The following is a 21,425-nucleotide window of genomic DNA, read 5'->3' as shown; positions in this document are numbered from 1 at the left end:
CCCTCCACCCTGCCACACCTTTGTAATAACTCCTTTGTGAAACTCTCCTTACTTCACTGTTTGAAAGTGTCATTTTTCCCGCCAGGGACCCTGATTACAAGAGCCCAGAGATCACATGCCGTAAGTGTAACTACACCCTAGAAGTAGACCATAAATACAGCTCTCAGGTCTCAGTGTGATTATCAAGTGGGAAACACAATCAATAAAAGAACCTCCAGTTCCTTTAGAGAAGTAGACCTACTCCTGACAACAAGATAGGCAAGAAATTTTCCCTGTGGTTGCTCTATAAGAGGCCATTGTAGTATGATGACCCCATCCTTTTCTGTCTTACAAACCATTCAGGACTCAGTCCTCAAGTATCTTCCCTCCTTCTCCACACTCACCCTCTAATTGATCTCATCTAGTTTCATGGCTTTAAATATATCATATAAATGCTGACATTTCCAATAGGCATCTATAGTCTGCCTTCTCCCTGAACTCATTTTCACCATCCAATTGGCTACACCGGATATCTAACAGGCTTCTCAGACTCTTGGCATATCCAAAACAAAACTCTCCATGTTCATTCCATAGTCCTCTCTTCCTAGTCTTCCCTCATTTCCGTAGAAGGCCCCAGCACCTTTCACTTGGTTACTCCAGGTGTGTTTGAGGGGGGAGAAAGGATGGCAGAAATCTATCATGCTCTATTCCTTTTTTGCACATTCCACATCTAATCCCTCCACATATCACATGGCTGTGATCTTCAGAATATACTGGGGATCTCACCGCCCCCATCACCACTACTCTAGCCCAACAGTCAGCCTCTCTTGTCCTACTACACCCCTAACTGGTTTTCCTCCTCCTACTCTTGCACTTTTCCAGGGCCCCAGCTGAAGCAGCTAGTGTGATCCTTTAAAAATGTGTCAGATCTTGTCGTCTTCTATTCAAAAATCTTCCAAACACTTACCATCACTCAGACTGCAATATATAAAGTCTTCACCATGGCCTCTAAAGCCTTACACCTGGATATCTGTGAACCTTTATTTTCTTCAATTCTCTCCCTCCCTCTGCCCTGGTTATGGTGGCCTCACTAATGTTCTAGGAGCAAGTCAAACATAGACTTAAGGTCTCGGGACCTTTGCACTTACTGTTTCCTACAACGGAAACATTCTTTTCCAGATACCTACATGGCTCACTCATTTCATTTAGGTCTCTGGGGAAATGGCAACTCCTCAGAGAAGTCTTCCCTTAGTTCTAAATAGTCCCACCATCCTAGTCCTTACTTTTTCTTCACAGCACTAATCAGTACCTGACAGTACATTAAATATAAATATGTAGTCCACATTTGTCTGTCTATTCAGACAGATAAAATGGGTTCATTCTAGTCACTCTAGCATCTTTAATGTCAGGTACAATTCTTGACACAGAAGTGTCTTGATAAATATCTGTTAAATGAATGCAAGACTCCGTTCTACTCTATCTAGTTCCTTGACTCAAACTCAGCAAGATGCAACAGATATTTGAGTCTCAATTATGTGAGCGGCACTTAGCTACTTGCTTAGAGCTTTAAAAAATCTATCTACCTAACAAGAACAACAGCAGCAAATAATCTAACAGACACATGAATTGTGACCTTTTGGGTGAGGAACGATTAGGAGAGAGCACAAAGGAGCCCTCAGGGCACCAGAAACGTTCTTTTTTTAGGTAGTACTTATGTAAGTGTAGTCATCATTATAACCCATTGAGTTAAGATTTACTCACTTAAAATACACTTACGATTTTGTGTATTTTAAGTTGCACCCCAATAAACGTTTTCGTTTTGTTTTTAGTTTCTGAGCCATCTAGACACAGCGAAGGGGTAGTTTGCATTGTGGCAAAAGCAATGATAGAGGGTCTGCACGGCCTGCTGCTGAGTGAGCGCTGACAGTCACCCTCCGAGTGCGAAGGTCGCAGACTCATTTAAAAGGAAAAGGGAGACTGTGTCCTGTTTCTCCCGATCCAGAACCTCCCAGAGATGATGGGCCTTCCTCAATGCCCTGGGACCTTCTGAAACTGGCGTGCAACAGTAGTGCCTAACAGCTAAAGGCACGCACCATTTGGTAGGGATTGGATCCCTGAAGGGAGATGGACCTCTGAAGAACTTTCCTCAGAAAAGCCCCCAAGCGAGAGGGGAACAATATAAGTCTTTAGGTTTTAGATTTTTTTTTTAAGTTTTTATTTATTCATGTAATCTCTACCCCTAACAGGGACTCAAACCGAGATCAAGAGTCCTGCGTTCTTCCGACTGCGCCAGCCAGATGCTCCTATGCTTCACCACTTCTCCTGAGAGTATGACTCTACGACCACGAGCACTTAGAACGGACATAAACTGCATATTCCGCTCAAAGAACGTCACAAACCCCGCGCTCGGCGGCCACGCCGCCAGCACGCAGGCGCGGCACAGAGCCGTCGCTACGCAGGCGCAGTGCGGCCGGACACCGGGTAAGGCCGAGGGCAGGGGCCCGGCCTGCGGATGCGCGCTCCCGGCGGGCGGGGAGCGAGGCGCGCGCCATGGAACAGCGGTTAGCCGAGTTCCGGGCGGCCAGGAAACGGGCCGGGCTGGCGGCCGAACCTAGCACTTCATGCGCGAGAGCACAAACCTCAGGAGAGAAGGCGGAAGCAGCTACGACTCCAAAGGCAGCCCCAGGCTGGCTAAAACGGTTCCTGGCGTGGAAACCGAGGCCTGCGAGTATCCAGGTTCAGCCCTGCCTCGCTCAGGTGAGAGGGAGGCCTTGCCCCGGGGACCTGGCTTCAGGGACGCTGTCGTGGCCTCCCAGGAAACTGCGGCCGAGGCCCCGCCCACTCCCCGCCCACCGCGTGGTGGCCTTAGGCCACGCCCCCGCCGAGGAGCGGGCCACGCCCCCTCCTCTGGTTTCCACCTTCGTTGGCAGAACTGGCGTGCTGATGCCTCCCACCTGCTGCGGGTTTGGGCTAGGCGTCTCCGGTCACTCGTGTCAGCACTGATCCGTGGTTTTGACATTTTCTTTCCAGCTTGCGACCCACGCAGCTCCCGATGCCAGTCGGGAAGCGAGGGTCTAGGGCCCTGGAAGAAAGCACCTCTGCTCTTGAGTTATTGTGATGCCCCGTGCCTTCCAGAAACCTCCCCACAACCGCTTTCAGCCGCAGCCCTCCGCTAATGGCGGGTCAAAGGTCTAATTGGATACTGCTAAAAAGCGGCGATAATTAAGGCTTCCTTTGATTCCGCATCTGGGCCACATGCAGCCTGTAGCCCAAATAGACTATGCTTTAGAAATGGCATTTGACTATAAGACTTGCAGGTGTGGTCGCTCTCACTGCCAGAGGTGGCTGATGCTGGGGCATCGCTACTGAATTAGGGAAACCTACTCAAGTTCAGTAGTGAATGTTCAAGAGAAAACATTGTTTAGACTATTAGATCAGTATTGCAGACTTTTCACCCTTTAATTCTCTTATTTTGCAGATGATCTTGATTCCCATTTTGTATTTTCATTTAGTTTTCACTCAGGTAGAGTGGCAAGGTGCCTTGCAGGTGTGAGACTGGATTATTTATATTGAAATACAGGACACAACATCAAGGGTGCCTTGAGGCAATCTGTGAAAAAGCCTTTGTATCTCAAAAGTGTAATAAGAGCCAAAAATTCCTTTTAAAAATGAAAATGTATTGGAGGAGAAGTGTACCTTACTCCTCTTAAAATTATTTATCTTAGTTCATTTATTACTATACTGCACAACATCTGGTTTAGGCAATTTTTTAAACCAAGGAGAACTCACTGTTACTCAGTTTTGATTAGATATTATTCTCCATGACACACAGGGGTCCATCAGACTTACAGAAAGCGAGTGCAGCAGGGTTTAAACAATCCATTTCCTTGCATGAGGTTTGTCTCAGTATAACTTTATTGTTGATTAGAACTCACTGAGCACAATTGCTTAAGATTTTAGAATCTACTTTCCCTGCGCTCTTTCCTTTCTGCAGTTAAAAAAAAAAAGTCTGACCCACACAATGAGTGTTAGCCCATATGTCTCGTTTCCAAAGGAGTCTGAGATCATTGAATTGGACTAGAAAAGCTGAACTTGGAGAAAGTTTCCATCATTTAAAGCCCAAAAACTGATATCCTGACAAAACGATGACAGGAAATGCTAGACCCACAGTTGGTTTTTATTAATTACTCCGTTTTTCATAAGGGACTCTGTCTTAAGCTCATTTTTATTGACTCCGTTATCATTCCTGGCTTTGCTCTGGTGTGAAAATTCTCATTAAATTGTTTCTTTTCCTCCCAATTTACAATCCATCTCTCTTAATAATTTCACTGACACATGGTGCTTGTCAGACATTTCTTTGGCCTTCTGTTTGTAATTGCTTCTCAGTTGTCATTGATAAGGAAGCATCCATATCCTCCTTCCCCACTCTCCAATTTAGCTTGAGGAAAACAGTCCCCAAGATAAAATACTTTTTGTGACAAGCTTCTGCCAAATGAAGACTGGAATGCCTGTGACTTTTTCAGTCTTGTAAAAAAAACCCTGTCTCCTTCTGCAGGCATATTCTGCAGCACCCTCAGTGTACCATCTACCTCCCAAGATGCCCACACATCCTGTGACTCCTCACCCCAACCCTTGGCTCAGGTTGACCCACCGCTCCAATGCCCTCCTTTTTTGGAGTCACCTGGCTAACTAAGTACAGCTCCTTCCAACCCAGGAATCATCTTTTAATTTCTTCCTTTCTCTCACCATCATTCATTTATTCAGAAAAATTCTATCACATGCCCACTCTGTTCCAGCTTCTATCCCAAATCTGGGGAAACAGGGTGATAAGGGCAGACAAAGCCCTGTTATCAAAGAACTTGCGCTTGCGTTTGGGGCAACAGACACTAAACAGAAGAACAGAATAATGAATGCCAGGAAAGCAGAAAAAACAGGATACTGTGCTAATGAACTGGGGGTGACAGGTGCACCTGTCAATGAGGCAGGGCAGGAGGAGGTGGGCATTTTATAATTAGGAGCTACTCTTGGAGAAATCTAGGACAAGGCCAGGGGCACATGTGGTAACATGTTTGCTGAGGTTTATAGGAGAAGAGGGAGCCAGCCAGGTGATGTGACAGGAAGGGGGCATGCCTCTCAAAAAGAGCCACAGGTGCAAAGGCCTTGAGGTGAGAAGCAGTTTGATATTTGAGAACTGGAAGTACTTTGCTTAAACTATGCCTCTATGTGCTGTGACGACCACAGACACTTCCATCTGCAGCTTTCATAGCAGAAGCCACACAAGTACTAAAACAAATGCCAAATAAGGTAAAGGAATTTCTGTATCTTTCCTCTTGTCTTTTCCCTTTGGCAGTTGGTTTGCCACCCCCACCCCCATCTCCCTTCTAGATCTCTAACCCTTCCCCTTACCATCCTTTGTACTTTGTAATTAAGTACAAAGGGCTGTGGAGGGAGACCATCCTAGGATCCTACACCAATCTCATCCCTGCCTATCTCTCTCTGTGTGAAGTTAGGGGAGTTACTTCACATCTCAGCATTTCCATATCAGTAAATTGGGATCAATAGTGCCTGTCTCCTGGATGACAGGAGATCAGACATCTTGAAGGCACTCCATAGATGGTGGCCATGAGCATTATTCTTTTTATACTCCCTCAATAATAAACTCAGTCTACAGTGAATTTCAAGTTGTACACATTCAAAATGTATTCCATATCCCTCAGTCCATCATTTCTCTCTGAACTCGTATGTCACCACCCCCATTATGCCCAGTCTTCCTCTCTTACTGGGCCTCCTGCGTGAGCTTCTTATAGTTTCCCTGCTTCTACTCTGGTAGCCCATTCTCTATCTGGCTTAAATATAAATCAGATTATATTAGTTCCCTGCTGAGCCTTTTGGTGATTTCCCTATTGTGCATACAGGTCAAATCTGAAAGGAGCATTTTTTGAAATGACACACATTTACTTAACTGCAAGGGGCACACATTTACTTAACAAATGTGTGTGTGTGTGTGTGTGTGTGTGTGTGGAGGGGGTGTGTTGCTGATAGCATCTTAGGGGGTTTTCCAATCTAACTGAAAAGGTAATAATTACAACGTTGACACCAAAAGAGGTTCTAACAAAATAGAACTTCTGAGACAACGTAAATCTATATTTTTTATCAAGACCGAATAGTGTTTTGTGGTCCCTTTTTAAATGATCATAGCAAGAATGGGGGATATAATTGAAGAAATGGGCTAAAAGTTATGCTCTGCGTTGAGAACCAATGTGTGGGTTGCTGTGTTTGGCTCTGGAGACATCAAAGGATAGTAAATGGTAGTCCACTGGCCTCCTGGTAGCGATCTAGGGACACATGTGACCTGTATTGAAAGAAAAAACACTTAACTGGCAAACAGTTTCGTGCTCAGTGAGAAAGACAGGCAGTCAGTGCTCTGGGAGACAGAGGGGGCACCCCTCCTTGATGGCCAAGGAGGTCAAGCATACACAGTTCACCAGTCATGCCTGTCCTAGGCTACAGGTGGGCAGTGTCTCTGGGTAGTAAGATCTGTTGAACTAGAGTAGAGGTTCATTGATAGAGTAATGGATTGTACAGGGAATTTTTTAAACCATTGTTTTTCAGACTACAAATTGCAACCCATTGGTGGATGGTGAAATCAATTTAGAGGAACTAGTCCTCTGCTAAAGATGAATTTTTAAATATGGAATAGAAAATGAGAATTTCGTATGTGGTGATGAATATTTGCTGGTTTGTGAAACTTTTTCTATTTTTTTATATGTTTATATGCTGGGTCCCAGTACAAAATGTACTTCTTATTATGGGCCATACCCAAAAAAGTTTGGAAAAATGCTGGACTGGAGATCAGGCCTCCCTAAAGCTATCTAAATATTTCTCCCATTAGCACCCAACACAGGGGCCTGTGTACTGGCATCTCTATGTGTTAAATAAATGGAAGGCGTTGCTTGGATTCCAGCCCATGGAGTTTAAATTTTAACTTGCAGGCAGTAAAATTTGTTGAAGGTTTGTGAACAGGAGGTTGGTAGGTGTTGTAGGAAATTCACTTAGCAGCTTTACATAGGATGGTTTGGAGAGGGAAGAGATAGGAGGCAGGGAGTCCAGTTAGGAGACACACTGCCTGGACCTGGCGGTGAGTAGGATGTTCCCAGGATGGAAAGGTTGTGGCTATACTAAGAATTTGTTTTATTTTTATTTTTATTTTTTTTTAGAATTTGTTTTATTTTTAATTTTTTAAAGATTGTATATATTTGTCAGAGAAAGAAAGAGCACAAGGAAGGGGAGCGGCAGGCAGAAGGAGAAGCAGGCTTTCCTCCAAGTAAGAGCCGGATGTGGGACTTGATCCCAGGACTCTGGAATCGTTACCTGAGCTGAAGGCGCATGCTTAACCAACTGAGTGAGCCACCCAGGTGCCCCTGGTGATTTGTTGTTAATAAGTGGAAGGGATTTCTTCCTTTTCTGATATAGTTCTCATTTTAGAATCATGTGACTCACAAGACTGTAGCTCATCTAATCAAATCAATAAGCATATTGATTCTGTGTGTGAAGTATTAGGTGTAGTTGTTGCATGATCAATTATGGGGAATTTCTCTACGGGGCTCAGATGAGTTCTTGTTAGCAGCAGACTAATCTGAGGAAGTGACGCCCACGAATGGGAATCCATCCGAATGCCGTCAGGTTTTTATCAGGTCACATCTCACTAAGTGCAGATCAGTTTTGATTCAGTCCGAGCAGGGCACGGGAGCTCCTTGGAGATGATTGTTTTAGAGAGCAGAGCCAGAAAATAGAAATCAATGAGCCAGAAGCCTTTCCAGAGCAGTGAGAGCTGTCTCTCCAGATTGGTTTTGATCCTCTGAGCCCCATTACCCTTTATTCTTACTTTTGTTTGTTTGTGTGTCCTAGGAAGTGGCTCGGCCTGGGACCAGCACATCACAGCCAGCACAGAATACAACCATTCCTCTGCCAGCACCCCGGGACCAGTCTTTCCTGACCAATGTCACCTTCCTGAAGGTTCTTCTCTGGTTGGTCCTGCTGGGACTGTTTGTGGAACTGGAATTTGGCCTGGCCTATTTTGTCCTGTCCTTGTTCTACTGGATGTATGTCGGGACACGAGGCCCTGAAGAGAAGAGAGAGGGAGAGAAGAGTGCCTACTCTGTATTCAACCCAGGCTGCGAAGCCATCCAGGGCACCCTGACTGCAGAGCAGTTTGAACGCGAGTTACAGTTCAGACCCCTGGAGGGGAGATAGGTCCAACTCTCTTGCTGGGCAGCTGGCTTCCCACGTGGTCCTCCTCACCCTTGGACGTGGGCTTGTGGGTTTGATTTCAGGTGCCCAAGACTAAGGACAGCTTGCAGGTTAGTTCTGTGACTGTGAAGTTCTGCATTCTTTCCCAGATCTTTTACTGCAGTTTGATCTCTCAGCTTTTCTTTGGTTTTGGTGAAACCCTCTGAAAGACACTCACTGTGGATCTGATGCAATTTATAAAACTTATGTACTCAGGAAAGAAATGTGTGTCTCATTATTTGAGAAAGGTGGTTTTCAGAGCATTAGAAGGGCACTGAGGAGAAAGGAGAGGGTTTGAAAGAATGGGGAGGTACATCAGGACTGTGTATTCAATAAGTGTTCTCTTTAAAAGTCTTTTCATATTTACAGCACTTCCCCTTCCCCACCCCAAAAGTTTAAGTGTAAGTTTCGGTTGTTATTTTTGTTTTTTTTTTTTTGTTGTTGTTGTTGATGATGTTTGTTTTTTCATTGTTTTGTGGTTTTTGTTTTTTCCTTCCTGCTTTAAATCTTGCTTTTTTTGGTCGTTAATGGTATTGAAAAATAAAATATCTTTAAAACATCTGCTTTTCAGAAACAGATCCCCATTGCCCATCACCATCTTCCACTCTCCTCAGTTACTCTGCTCGCACTCAGTGATGGAAGATAGGAGAAGAGAGTCCTAAGTGACAGGTATGGGGAGGGATTTCACAAAGTCAGTATTGGTAGATTTGGTAAGTGGTTGTTCATGATAAATTCAGCAAGAAAGAAATTCTTGAGTGTATTCAAATAAGAGCTGTGGAAGTGGAACTCCAGACTCATTGGCTGCTCTGTGTGTTTCTTGTATTCCGAGGGCTCTAGAGTAAGCAGTCCTGTCGCCTGTGGCCTCAGGTGAGAAATTTTGTAAAAAGTGGTAACCAGACATGATTCAGTTGTCCTTCCTTTTCCAGTACAAAGTTAGAGTTTGGATTCATTAAAATTGGGCAAAGCAAACCATCAAATATCTTTTTCATGGTTGGCACTGATAAGTAAGAAGAGTCTTGTTTTTCTTTTCTTTTCTTTTTTTTTTTAAGATTTTATTTATTTATTTGTCAGAGAGAGAGAGGAGCGAGAGTGAGCACAAGTAGGCAGAGAGGCAGGCAGAGGCAGAGAGAGAAGCAGGCTCCCTGCCGAGCAAGGAGCCCGATGTGGGACTCTATCCCAGGACGCCGGGATCATGACCTGAGCTGAAGGCAGCTGCTTAACCAACTGAGCCACCCAGGCGTCCCAGAAGAGTCTTGTTTTAAAGCCATAGTTTTTTCTTAAGATTTTAAGAAATTAATGATTCCTCAATAGGTTTTCAACTTCAGAATTCAGTCATTCTTATGTTATGACAATAACTTTAGTATTTATGAGATGTTACTAAACAATGGGTGCTTGTTGCTAAAGTCTTGTTTCATTCTTGCCTGATCTGCTTGTTATAGCAAAACCGTAGCGCAATTTAAATTTAACTTGTATTCACTGAGTGCCAACACTCTGGTAGGTGCTTGAGATAGGATAATGAAAAAAGCAACATATACTCATTGCTCTTGAGCATATGGTCCAGCTGGGAGTGGGGTGCTGGGCAAAATAAAACAAGCAATATCAATAACAGAGTCAGGTGGGGTACTTTGCTGGGTCAGTTGGAAGAGCATATGACTCTTGGTCTTGGGGTCATGAATTCAGGCCCCATGTTGGGCATACAGATTAGTTAAACTAAATAAATAATTAAAAAAATAATAGAGTGAGATAAGTTTCAGTAGTAGGAGGAGTATAGAGGGGATATTCTCGTGAATCACACTTTGTGGCTAACTAACCCATGGGTTTCAGTCCTTGTTGAACACTCTTCTCATCGGCTGATCATCTCTCCCTATGCTGACTGGGAGTTTAGCTGTCTCTCGGAGTCATCTCTTAAGCACACGTTTCCTTTAGCTCATGAAGAAGTCTTTTCTTTCTTGACTTCTGTCTAAGTGTGGGAAACACATGAATCTTTATGAAACAGAAAAGTTTTGATCGTATTTAAAGATATATGGTAATGTTTCCTGACTTATTTTCTTCAGGCTTTCTTCATTTCTCTGATATTTTATTTGGGCTTTTACATTTCATAAAAGTCAAATACAAGGAGGAAATATCGCTGCTCAAAGACACACTCCAATGCCCAGTTCAGTAAGCCTTGTTCTAAGGAAGAATTTTCATTTTAAAAAGTGTGATTCAAATTTTTACCTAAAACAAAGTGCCTGTAACTCTGAATGGGGAACATTTGATCCAATTAGCAATCTCAGCAACCTGGAGACTTTGCTTAAGCAAAGCAGAGACTCAACTTAGGAGAGGATCTCACTAGCATTCTTTGAAAATGTGGCTATTTATAACGAGGTACAGCTTGATTGCCATAAACCCATCTTCTCTGGGATTTTCTTTGCACAGTCTGTCACCTCTCTTTCCTCACCTCTTGCCAAAGGTTGCATGTCATGACAGCATTAACTTCTAGGAAAAGTGGGGTGTGAACCAATTAAATGCATGGCAGGGAATAGAGGAAGGGACAGTCTGTATTTGCTGTTCTTATCAGACCATTAAGCTTTAGGTGCAGTCTTGATTTCCTGAATTTAGAAAGGCCTATTGATCTCAGAATTTCCGCTCAGGGCCCGACCATTAGCTCAGCAAGCAGCTCCCATTAAAGGCCGCCTCTGTCACCAGGGAACTTGAAATCCCAGAGATGCATTCAGTCCCTATGATTGCTGTGTGCACAGGTGAGGTCATTTCTGTCCGAATCTTACAAGAAAATTGGTTTTTGCTTTTATTCACATTATCCTGTCTTGTCTATTCACAGAGACTTCGAAATGAACCTCCGCTTGTAGGGCCGGAAGGAACCCCAAAATGCCACCAAATTCATCCCCCTCACCTTGGGCACTTTATTCCTGACAATTTCTTTTTGTCTTCCTAGTGACCCTTAAAGAAGAATCCAGGTACAAGATGTAGGCACTTTTTAGGAAATTCTTTACTGAAAGAACTTAAGCCTACCGCAGTGCCATCCCACATTATTTCTTATCTAATTTCAGGGGACACAGAGCATCCTTCAGACCAGTGGACTGTTACTCTATTCTCTCTCAATCCTCCCTGTCCTTCAGGCTAAATTATCCATGTTGTACCTCTCGGACAATCAATGTCAAGTTAGCCCCGACCCGCTGTGAGGTTCCAGGTCAGGGCAGGGGTGAATGTCCCAGTTGGTGGGTACAGTGAGTGACTTTTCTCAAAAACTCTGGAGTTTCACCGGTGATGGTTTACGTGTATATATATATCTTGTGCTATTAGGGATGTACTTTGAGTGTAAGAGGTCTTCCACATTTGCCCTTTGACTGATCTCATCATTAAGATTAGGCTCTTAAGCTTTGTGCTAAAATTTTTTTTAAAAGGAAGTTATACAATTGGCAGAACGATGATCTTCAGCTGGGCAGAAGAAAGTAAAATTCTGACTGCATGTTTTGTTTCCTGCCAGCCACACTGTTAGCTGTTTACCAGCAAATAATTTGTATTTAGTTAGGCTTGACGCTGCTGAGGAAGCAGTAAGTGAGCTTGGCCGGTGGGTCTGAGAGCCAGGATACCTGGTGGGGCTGGGATGCCATGGAGCGTCTTGCCACCAGGGGGTAGCATAGAGCTGCTGCTATACATCCTGATCCCTTCCCAACACTTGATAATTTATGTAATGTGGAAAACCCACCAGGATGTTTATCTGAACTACTTGTGCTGCCTTTTTAAGAGTTCTTTTCACTTCAAGATTCACAGAGGAAAGGGCTCATCAGAGGTCCTGGGAAAGGCACAGAAAGCTACCAGAAGTGATTTATACCGATATTTTAAAATAAAACAACAGCCCGTCTCTAGACTTAGCAGGCAGCATGGCACTTGGGGTTAACACTGTGCTTGTTTATATCAGAGCTTTGTGGGGGGTGGGGTGGGGAAAGGGGGATACTAGAAACGTACAAGCTGGCAGAGAAACTTGACCCCCAAGCCAAAGAAACTAAAATCTGAACTCTACGCTCTGGCTTTTGTCACATGCTTTTTTATTTTGCAACATTGGAACAGTGATAAAGCTAGATAAAGATCTGGATCTCTCAGAAAGCTGAGAGAGAAGACAAAGGACACAGAGAACCACATTATAAGGCATATAACATAATACAGATATTTGTAAAGGTCTAAAGGTCTAAGAGTGTGTGTGTTAGGGGAGGAGTCATGAGAAGGAGAGATCACTTTCAAATCTAAATTGTAGACTACATAGGATTGTCACTTTGAAATGAAAATACTGTTTCCTTAATAAGCCGTAGATGAATATTTTCAAAAGTATGGACTATGGACCAACTGCTTTAGAATCTCTTGTAGTGATGTTCAAATGCAGATTCTAGGGCCCCACCTAGACCCCACTGCCTGAGAATGTATGGCAGTAGCGCCCTGAGAATCTGTATTTTAACAGCCTCCTTTGGGCAAGCTCCAGTTCACCAAAGATCAAGAGCCACTACATAAATCACAAATGTTGGGGCGCCTGGGTGTCTCAGTTATTAAGCGTCTGCCTTCGGCTCAGGCCATGATCCCAGCATCCTGGGATCGAGACCTGCGGGGAGCCTGCTTCTCCCTCTCCCTCTGCCTCTCCCCCTGCTTGTGTTCTCTCTCTCTCTCTCTCTGTCAAATAAAATCTTTTTTTAAAAAAGCACAAATGTTAAAATAGGAAGGAAACAGCGTGTATTAGATCCAAGCAAAGAAAGATGGGTATGTATTTTATTTTATTATTTTTTAAAGATTTTATTTATTTATTTGAGAGAGACCGTGAGAGAGAGCATGAGCGAGGAGAAGATCAGAGAGCGAAGCAGACTCCCCGTGGAGCTGGAAGCCCGATGCGGGACTCGATCCCGGGACTCCAGGATCATGACCTGAGCTAAAGGCAGTCGTCCAACCAACTGAGCCACCCAGGTGTCCCTGGGTATGTATTTTAAAAAGGGGTAACAAGGTTTGCCATTTTTCAAACTGTTCACCTGGAACACACAGAGAAAAAGAACCCCATGCCTGGTTTTAAACTACTGAGGAACTAGCTCCAAAGACGGTAAGATAATTAAAGATGTGTTATTTTTGAAGATTTCTTTGTAAACAATTATTACAAAAAGAAGTATGTGCTCATTTTAAAACCTGTTGGAACTATAGAAAAGAATATTTTTATTTTTGTACTCACATGCATACATGTCAGAGTTCAAGAGGCACAGAAGATCTGCGGGACTAGAATCTCCCTCCCCAACGTCCTGCTGTGCTCTACCCAGCCCACAAATGATAGCACACTATGCACGCTATCCTGCCCTTTGTTTTGTTTTTTTTTTTTTTTTTCTCTTTTAGGTTTTGGGCTTTATTTACATGCACCTAACATTTCTATGTAAGAGAATGACATGATCCAACTTTCATTTTTAAGAGATCACCTGGACTGTCATGTGGAAAGTGGATTCTCCGTTGCCTTCATTCGTCTGTCTGTCCATCCACCCACCCACATACCCCATCCATTCATCCATTCATTTATGGAGCACCTGATCTTTTTGTTCCCATGCGTGAAAATGTTCGCGTATGTTTTTATTTAGCTAGCTTTTAAGATTTTTCTTAACAGATATTGACAGTATGGCAAGCTTATTGAATTATGAAGTGTATTTATACATTCCATTTTTTATGTTAAAGTGGAAGGTTTAAATTTGGGGAAACCAATGATATTAACGATAATTAAAAACTAAATTGAAATATCCCACAAGTCAACACAATAAAAATTACAAATATTTTAGAAAAAGAAACAAAATCTGTAACCATTTATTTCTAAAACAGATACATTTGTGCATTCATCAATTTAACAGCATTTTACTGAATAAATTTTTTTACTAAATTCATTCACCAATGAAAGAATTATAATCCATAAATGTAACCAAATGAGACTTAATAATCTATGAATCAGCACTTGCTTTTTAAACTTCTGTGACTATATTATATCTCTCCGTATCTATCTGCCCATCTTCATCCATTGATCTGTTGGTCTGTCCTGTCTTCAGGTTTGGGCCATTTCTTGTGAATAGAATCAGAAACCTAACAGAGTATCTACTGTGCAGGTTGATGGAGCAACTAACTTTGCCAGACCTGATGCTGGGCTCTGAGCACACAGAGAACGTAGACAAGGTCCCTTTTCTCAAGGAGCTCACAGTCAAATGGGAGAGGCAGCCAATAATCAGTTAAAAGTTACAGGATAGTGTGGTAAGCGCTATGACGGTGTGATGGCTAAATGTGGACCAGAGCATAGAGAAGGGTATCAGAACACTCAGGGGTTGGGAAGGGCCAAAGTCACCTAAAGGTGACATTGTATTGAGTTTGAAGGAGCCTCTTGTACTCCCCAGAAAAAGAGGTGGGGGCAAAGAGATAGCCTTTCAGTCACAGGAAACCACCTAGGAAAAAGGTGACAAGAGGGAGACTAGGGTGCTTGGGAAAAGGTGATGCATTCTGAGGACTTATATTACTTCTCCCAACTGGTTGTTCCATATATATATATATATATATATATATATATATAACACTGTTGATTTCAGCATGTTAATTTTGTTATAGCTCTTGTCCTTTATTGAATTTTTTTTTTACTAATTATAGTGGTGTTTCACTTGATTCTCCTGGATTTTCCACATAGATTTTTTCTTTTCCAGTAAAGTAAAATTTAACTCCTCTTTTTCCAGCTTTTATGCCCTTGTTTTTTCTCTTTTTCCAATAACAGCAGCTAGAACATCTAGAAAAATGTTAAATCAGAATGATAGTCAATGATGTCTTTGTCTTGTTCTTGACCTTAATGAGCATGTTTTAGTATTTTCCCACTAAGCGTGCTGCTGGCTCTGTGGTAAGTGGATGGATAATTATCATCAGTATTTATGTTATTAAAAGGCTTTTTCCTTCTTAAATTAAGAATGGATGTTGCATTTCACAAAATCTCTTTCAGTGTAGTGGAGATTGATGATGTGATTTTTCTCTTTAACCAATTAATGTAATCAGTTTATATATTTACTCACATTAAACCATCCTTTTATTCCTGGAATAAATGACTCTTGATTTTAATGTACTGTTCTTGTAATGTGCTGATAGACTCTTGCCATTTTTCATCAATCATTTTCATGAGACTATAGTATTTTTTTAGTATTTCTCAGGTTTGGGAATATATAAAAGCCTATTTTTCATTACAGAGTGTCCCCCTTTCATCATTATAAAAAGCCATATTTGTGTTCTTCATTCATTTTTGCCTGAATTCGTCCTCATCTAATGTTAAGCTCAGGACCCCTGCTTGCTTTTTGTTTGAAATTGTCAAGTATGCCTCAGTGCACACTGTGGTTTTCAGCCCGAGCCCTTTTGGTCAGGTGTGTGCTTGTATGTAGGGAATAGTTGAATTTTACTCTGTAATACATTAGGGGACTATTTTTCTTTTACTAGGTGAGGTTAGCTCATTTTTATTTATTGAGACTTGTTTACCTCCTCACACGTTACGCTTTCTGTTTATATGGGTGATTTTACCACTTGGTCTCTGTTCCTTGTTTTGTTTTGTTTTCCCCTTTGTGTGTGTGTTTCTTTTGATGATTTAGAAAACTTAGATTTCTGTTCCAAAGTTTTTTCTTTTTTACACTTTTATTACTTAGTCCTTTGGATTTTTAGCCAGTATTTGTTCAGATCATGTAAAAAACAAGTGTAAAATGTTAGTATTTCCACCTTCTCCCTACTTCTTTCCATTTCCTCAATACTCAATCCTGTTGACTGATTGGTTAATCAACTTCCCATTTTTAAATATAATTATAACTTATTATTTATTAGCCTTAAATTACATATTGCTACCAATGGCTATGGAAGATGAGGGAATCAGCATAACTACACTGCTGTACACCTCCTATCACCCATTTTTCTTTGATTTTATTAGTTATATCATTACTGTATTGTTTAGATTAATAAGAGCTACATTTTGTTCTTTAATTATCATTTATACATTTGTTTTAGTCTTAGTCCTGCCTATAATTGATATTTTTTTTCACTTCATGATAAGCTGTAAAAAATTCCCACGTCCTTCTACAATACTGATTTTGCCAGCCGCTAATATTTCTGTATAGATAAATGTATCATTATTTATTTAGCAAATCCTTAATTATTATTAACCTTTATTTTGTAGCCAGTGTTTACTAGTATGAATAGTATAAATAAGCTAACCTCTTTGAAATTTAAAAACATATCTCAGACACTTAGAAAAGAGTAATTAGAGGGGTGCCTGGGTGTCTCAATGAGCTAAGCGTCTGCCTTCGGGTCCTGATCTCAGGGTTGTAGGATCAAGTCCTGCATCAGGCTCTCTGCTCAGCAGGGTGCCTGCTTCCCCCCTTCCCCCTCTGCCTGCCTCTCTGCCTACTTGTGATAGATCTCTCTCTCTGTCAAAATAAAATAAAATAAAATCTTAAAAAAAAATACTTAGAGACCAATCATGATAGTGGTCTCAAACCCTAGTGACCATTCAGATCTCCTGGGAATCTTGTTAAAATGAAGATTCTGATTCTATAGGTCTGGAGCAAGGCCTAAGATTCTGCATTTCAAATAAGTTCCAAGGGGATGCTGATGCTACGGGTCTTCAGCCATACTTTGAGTAGCAAGGTCTTTGAATACGTTTTGTGTCTGGAGTTTTGCTCAAATGAAAAAAAAAAAAAAGCTAGAAAACGTACTCCGTAGCAGTGGTTCTCTTTGTGCCCTGTGACGCATTTAACATATTAGGAAATTACTGTGATTCATGAATGTTCATTTTGCCATTTTATTAAGGTGTCTGCAAGGTGACCCTGTGTTTTACACCTGCTGGCTCGCCTGGGCCTAGCGGGGGTGTGTCCATGGGAGATTGCCAGATGTGCATGTCGCCACCACCGGGGAAAAACGGCTGAGAACCTACAGACCAGCAAGGAGGCAGAGTTCAGACAGGCACGCTGGAGTGAGCTGGCAAAGAGATGTCTGAACTCCTATCCCTGGGGGACACATCTTTCGTGTGGTGGTTGGTTGGTGGTTTATTGGTTTTATCCTACCAGGCCCTAAGTGATCTGGCCCCTACCTGCCTCTCCCAGTTATACTCACTTCCTTCATGTTGATCAGACACAGGGGGTTAGCAAAATAAAAGGTTTGGCCTTCCTCTGGACAGGGCTGGACAGTAAATAGTTTTGTTGAGCGTACATACCATAATTGTCACAATGACTCAGCTTTGCTATCAAAGAGCAAAAGCAGTCATGGGAGACAATATGTAGACAGATGAGAATGCCAATAAAACTTTGTTTATAAAACTGAGCAGCGAGCCATAGTTTGCTGACCCCTCCTCCAACACACAGAAGCGGCCTCTGCTTTCGCATTCTTTGCGTGAGCTGTTCCCTTTGCCTCGAACTCACTTCCCCTGGATGAGCCTGGGATTTGTTCCCTTACTCCTGTCAGGCCTGTCTGATGTCGCATCACCCAAAAGGCCTTCCCTGACTCCCTGGTACAGACAACCCACCTCCCCTATGTGTCCATCTCCCTTCCTACCTCTCTCCTATGGTGAATACTTCATCCCACTGCTTTGCTAATGATACTGGTCATATTTTGATGATTCCTAGGGAAAAGCATATGCGTTTATAGGCAGAGCATTTTTTATACATTTCGCCGTTGATTTACGGCGGACCATCTCTATGGACACAAATGGATTTGTTATGCGGAGTTGGTTTTAATCACGCTTCTTCTAATGACTTTCCCCCGAGATTTAGACTGAGTTCAGCAGTCCTACTCGTCTCATGTGGTAAAGCGGCACAGAGTCATACGAAAGAATTGCTTTGTTCTAGATTCGCATCAGTGAGAAAGTAATGTCTTTAACTAAGCTGGCACTTCTAGCGGGTGAGACCAGGTTCTGCTCCTATCTGTGATCTTCAAAGAACTCTATGGAAAGAGTTCCTAACATTTGTACATTTCCCAGAAGCAGAGGAAGCCTCATGCCTCGTAAAAGGCAGGCAAATGCAGGGTGAGTAGGGCAATTGGGAGGACATTTCTTAAAGAGAGATTGAACAAATGGGAAATTGATGTTAGGACATGACAGCTTTGGGGGATCCAGCCCCAAGGAGGAGAGGGTGGTTGGATTCCAAAAAGTCTACACAGGGTGTGCATGATCTCGTTGCTGCAGCCTTTAGAAATCTACACCAGTGCAACGTTCTGAGAGCAGGTGAAGAAGGTCTGTTCATGTGGGCTGCTGGAACAGAGGCTGCCCGAGCCCCACATGCCATTATGGGAATGACTCCAGTTTGGGGGCGTTGCTGGGTTTCAGGTGGCTTGGCATACCCTCAGAGGCTCTGCACCGTAGACACAGAATATTTCATGAACTGTTGCATTTCTTATGTGAGGAGTGAAGACCAAGACTAAGTCCGTGAAGGAAACTGAGAGGCAAAGAAGGGCTGAATCTGAGAAGCAGGTGGCGTTCCGGACCCAGAGAATGTGCAAGAATGTGGTTGCAGCTGATGCCAGGACTCCATGGTTATGGCATCTTTTCTGGGCTTGTGGCCCCATCATGCCTTGGTTGGCAGGCTTTGTGATCTTTAAAGTTTTCTGAGAGAAGGTGTTTTTTTTTTTTTTCTAAAGATTTTATTTATTTATTTGACAGAGAGAGATCACAAGCAGGCAGAGAGGCAGGCAGAGAGAGAGAGAGAAGGAAGCAGGCTCCCGGCTGAGCAGAGAGCCCAATGAGGGGCTCGATCCCAGGACCCTGCGATCACGACCCAGGCCGAAGGCAGCGGCTTAACCCACTGAGCCACCCAGGCGCCCCGAGAAGGTGTTTTTGTAAATACCTTATGTAACGTATGGTGTTATGGAAGTTCCTCTTGATTACTAAGAATATTCCAACACAGTATAATTTGTATGGTAGCCTGATTTCTTTTATATGAGTGTATACACTTTTTTTTTATTGTATTTTTTTTAAGTAGGCTCCACACCCAACGTGGGGCTTGAACTCACACCCTTTAAGTCAAGAGTTTTAGGCTCTACCGACTGAGCCAGCCAGGTGCCCCAGTATACATGTCTTTTCATCTGATTTTTTACTGTACCTTTCCAAAGGATGCTCTTGGAAGGACGTTGGCTTAGCTTTGTCACAGTGAGATGTCTTTAGTGTGTGTCTCCTGTATGTTGATTCTCCAGTCTCCGCTTCCCATACCAGGACTTGAAAAGTGAAAGGACTTCTGGGTGGTTTCATTGTAAAGTGCCGTCTAATCGGTGGATACCAGTTGAGCTTCTGTAAAACTGTAAATTTCATTTCCTAGGCATTTTTAAAGTTCTAAAGCTTTCTGGAGGGCAGAATATATGGTAATAAAACACTTGTCTCTTTTGTACAGAAATGCACATAAATGGTTAGAGAATGTTGAAGATTGGACCGAACTAGTATAGTAATCGTGGCTGCTTTGTTGTAGCTATTTAATGTGTGTCGTTAATGCGCACAAGTCCTGAGCTCTGTTTCTGATTCTACCTTAGGTCATTGGAACTGAAAAGTCTCTGTAAATGTATTATGTATTATTTCAAGTCCTTGCTCTTTCACTCTAGAGATATGGAAAGGTTAAAAAAGAAGTTGCTTGTAAATCCCCTCCAGGTGTTACCCGCCTGCTTCAGCCCCAGAGCAGTCCATCTCGTGGCATGGGACTGCTCGGTATTTATAATCCTTATCTATTGATTTTATTCTGGAAGGTTGCAACACAGATAAATCCTCTGGTCTATTGGTCCTACATGAGGAGGAGTCACAGTAATTCATTCTGACACTAGCACACTGTACTAGTGGGAAGAAAAAAATGGTTGGATTTACTCTAGGCTGTGATCGTTTTCACTTTCTAAAATCATTATGTTCGTTAAAAGGAGCCTTAGGACCAAAGAAAAGATTCTATCACAGTTTAGGATTAGAGACCTCTTCAGGGAAAGAGCTCAGATTTATGGAAGTAGGAGTTAATAACACTGGCTTCAGATGAGTCTCCTAACTTGGCTCCCTATGGGCTTGTCACTGGGAACTCCCTTTTTCTTCCCCACCGCTGCAGTTTCCTTGTGTCTTACTACCGCTCCTTCCCACATTTACACAGTCTATTGTTTTTCCTTATTTACTTTTCTTAGGTTCTGGCCTCATCATCTTTCCCATCTACCCCTCCTCACCTTTGGAGACACTCAGTTTCTACTTCTTCCTTGTCCCAATATTGGGTCTGATTTTCCATCTTCTCCAGTGTTCTGCCTACATTGTTTTCTATTCCAGTTTGCACTGCTGGGGCTTTCTCCCCACTGTTTCTGGTAAGGGAGACCATTTTCGGGATTCTCCTTAGTGAGTGTGTGTGTGTGTGTATGTGAGAGAGAGAGAGAGAGAGAGAGAGAGGTATTTATTGAAAGGCACTGAACTGCTCGTGTTTAAAGCACAGGCTTTTGAAAGGATGGTGAGAGATTTGGTGGGAGTTGGGGTGGGGGGGGTCAATTATTCCCCATCTGTGGGGCATCGGCCTCTGGAACGTGGCTCTATATTACATGTGAACACAAGTGAGTCTGGAAGCCAAGATTTCAGCAGAGCAGGAAGCTGCCCTTATCCCTTGTTCAGCCTGAGGTTACAACCTGTTGGGCCAGAGTGCACCCTCTTTTTCCTGAGGTTGCATCTGTCCGGTTTCCACATCCTACAAACGTGCTGGTCATTCTTGGTTTGGGCAGGTCTTTCCCTGGGTATCGGGGTATGGAGAGAAAGTGCTGAGCTCCATCGTATTCCTGCTGCTGAGTGGTGGAGTAAGGACAGGGAGAGGTGAGAATATCACAGGCGAGTGAATGAAGTCAAAAGCAAGATTGGTCAGACCAGCCAAGATGCAAATACCAGGAGTTGGCTGTATTTGTTGTTTGCTCTCAGGAGGAAGAATTATTGGGTTTGAAAGAGACAAACCCCAACGCTTGTCTAGAGAAGAGGTCATTTAGGGAAACCTTCAGATAAGCACGTGGATCTGCAAGCAAGGGTAGCTGCCATGGAGGAGGAAGTGGGAGAATCTGCAATTCCTCCGCTCTGCTGGAAGACTGAGTTACAAACCTGGAGAGCGAGAGACTATTTAAATTGGAGGAAAGTTCCTTTTTCTGAAGATGAATCTCTAAACAGC

General features: G+C 42.8%; 1 protein-coding gene across 2 annotated transcripts; it reads left to right on the top strand.

Moving 5' to 3' along the window:
• The first annotated feature begins 2,505 nt into the window (after positions 1-2,505).
• Positions 2,506-18,964, top strand: SAYSD1 (SAYSVFN motif domain containing 1). 2 transcript variants are annotated; one of them, XR_006384733.1, is made up of 3 exons: positions 2,506-2,736; positions 7,888-8,339; positions 18,935-18,964. XR_006384733.1 is itself a non-coding variant. In XM_044250429.1 (2 exons), exons 1-2 carry the CDS (start codon positions 2,530-2,532, stop codon positions 8,230-8,232), a joined length of 552 nt encoding a protein of 183 aa, XP_044106364.1. In that variant the 5' UTR covers positions 2,506-2,529; the 3' UTR covers positions 8,233-8,488. The 2 variants fall into 2 exon arrangements, 1 of the variants encoding a protein (XP_044106364.1); XM_044250429.1 differs by lacking the exon at positions 18,935-18,964 and having other exon boundaries at positions 7,888-8,488.
• The last annotated feature ends 2,461 nt before the right edge of the window (positions 18,965-21,425 follow it).

Source organism: Neovison vison, chromosome 1 (assembly GCF_020171115.1).
Source record: "Neovison vison isolate M4711 chromosome 1, ASM_NN_V1, whole genome shotgun sequence".
NCBI lineage: Eukaryota > Metazoa > Chordata > Mammalia > Carnivora > Mustelidae > Neogale > Neogale vison.
Note: the sequence above shows the minus strand (reverse complement) of the source record. Positions and strands in the feature narration are given on the sequence as shown.

Coding starts and splice junctions, on each gene's coding strand:
- SAYSD1 (XM_044250429.1), top strand. CDS start 2,530: ATGGAACAGCGGTTAGCCGAGTTCCGGGCGGCCAGGAAACGGGCCGGG. Junction 2,737..7,887: donor TTCAGCCCTGCCTCGCTCAG/GTGAGAGGGAGG, acceptor TGTGTGTCCTAG/GAAGTGGCTCGGCCTGGGAC.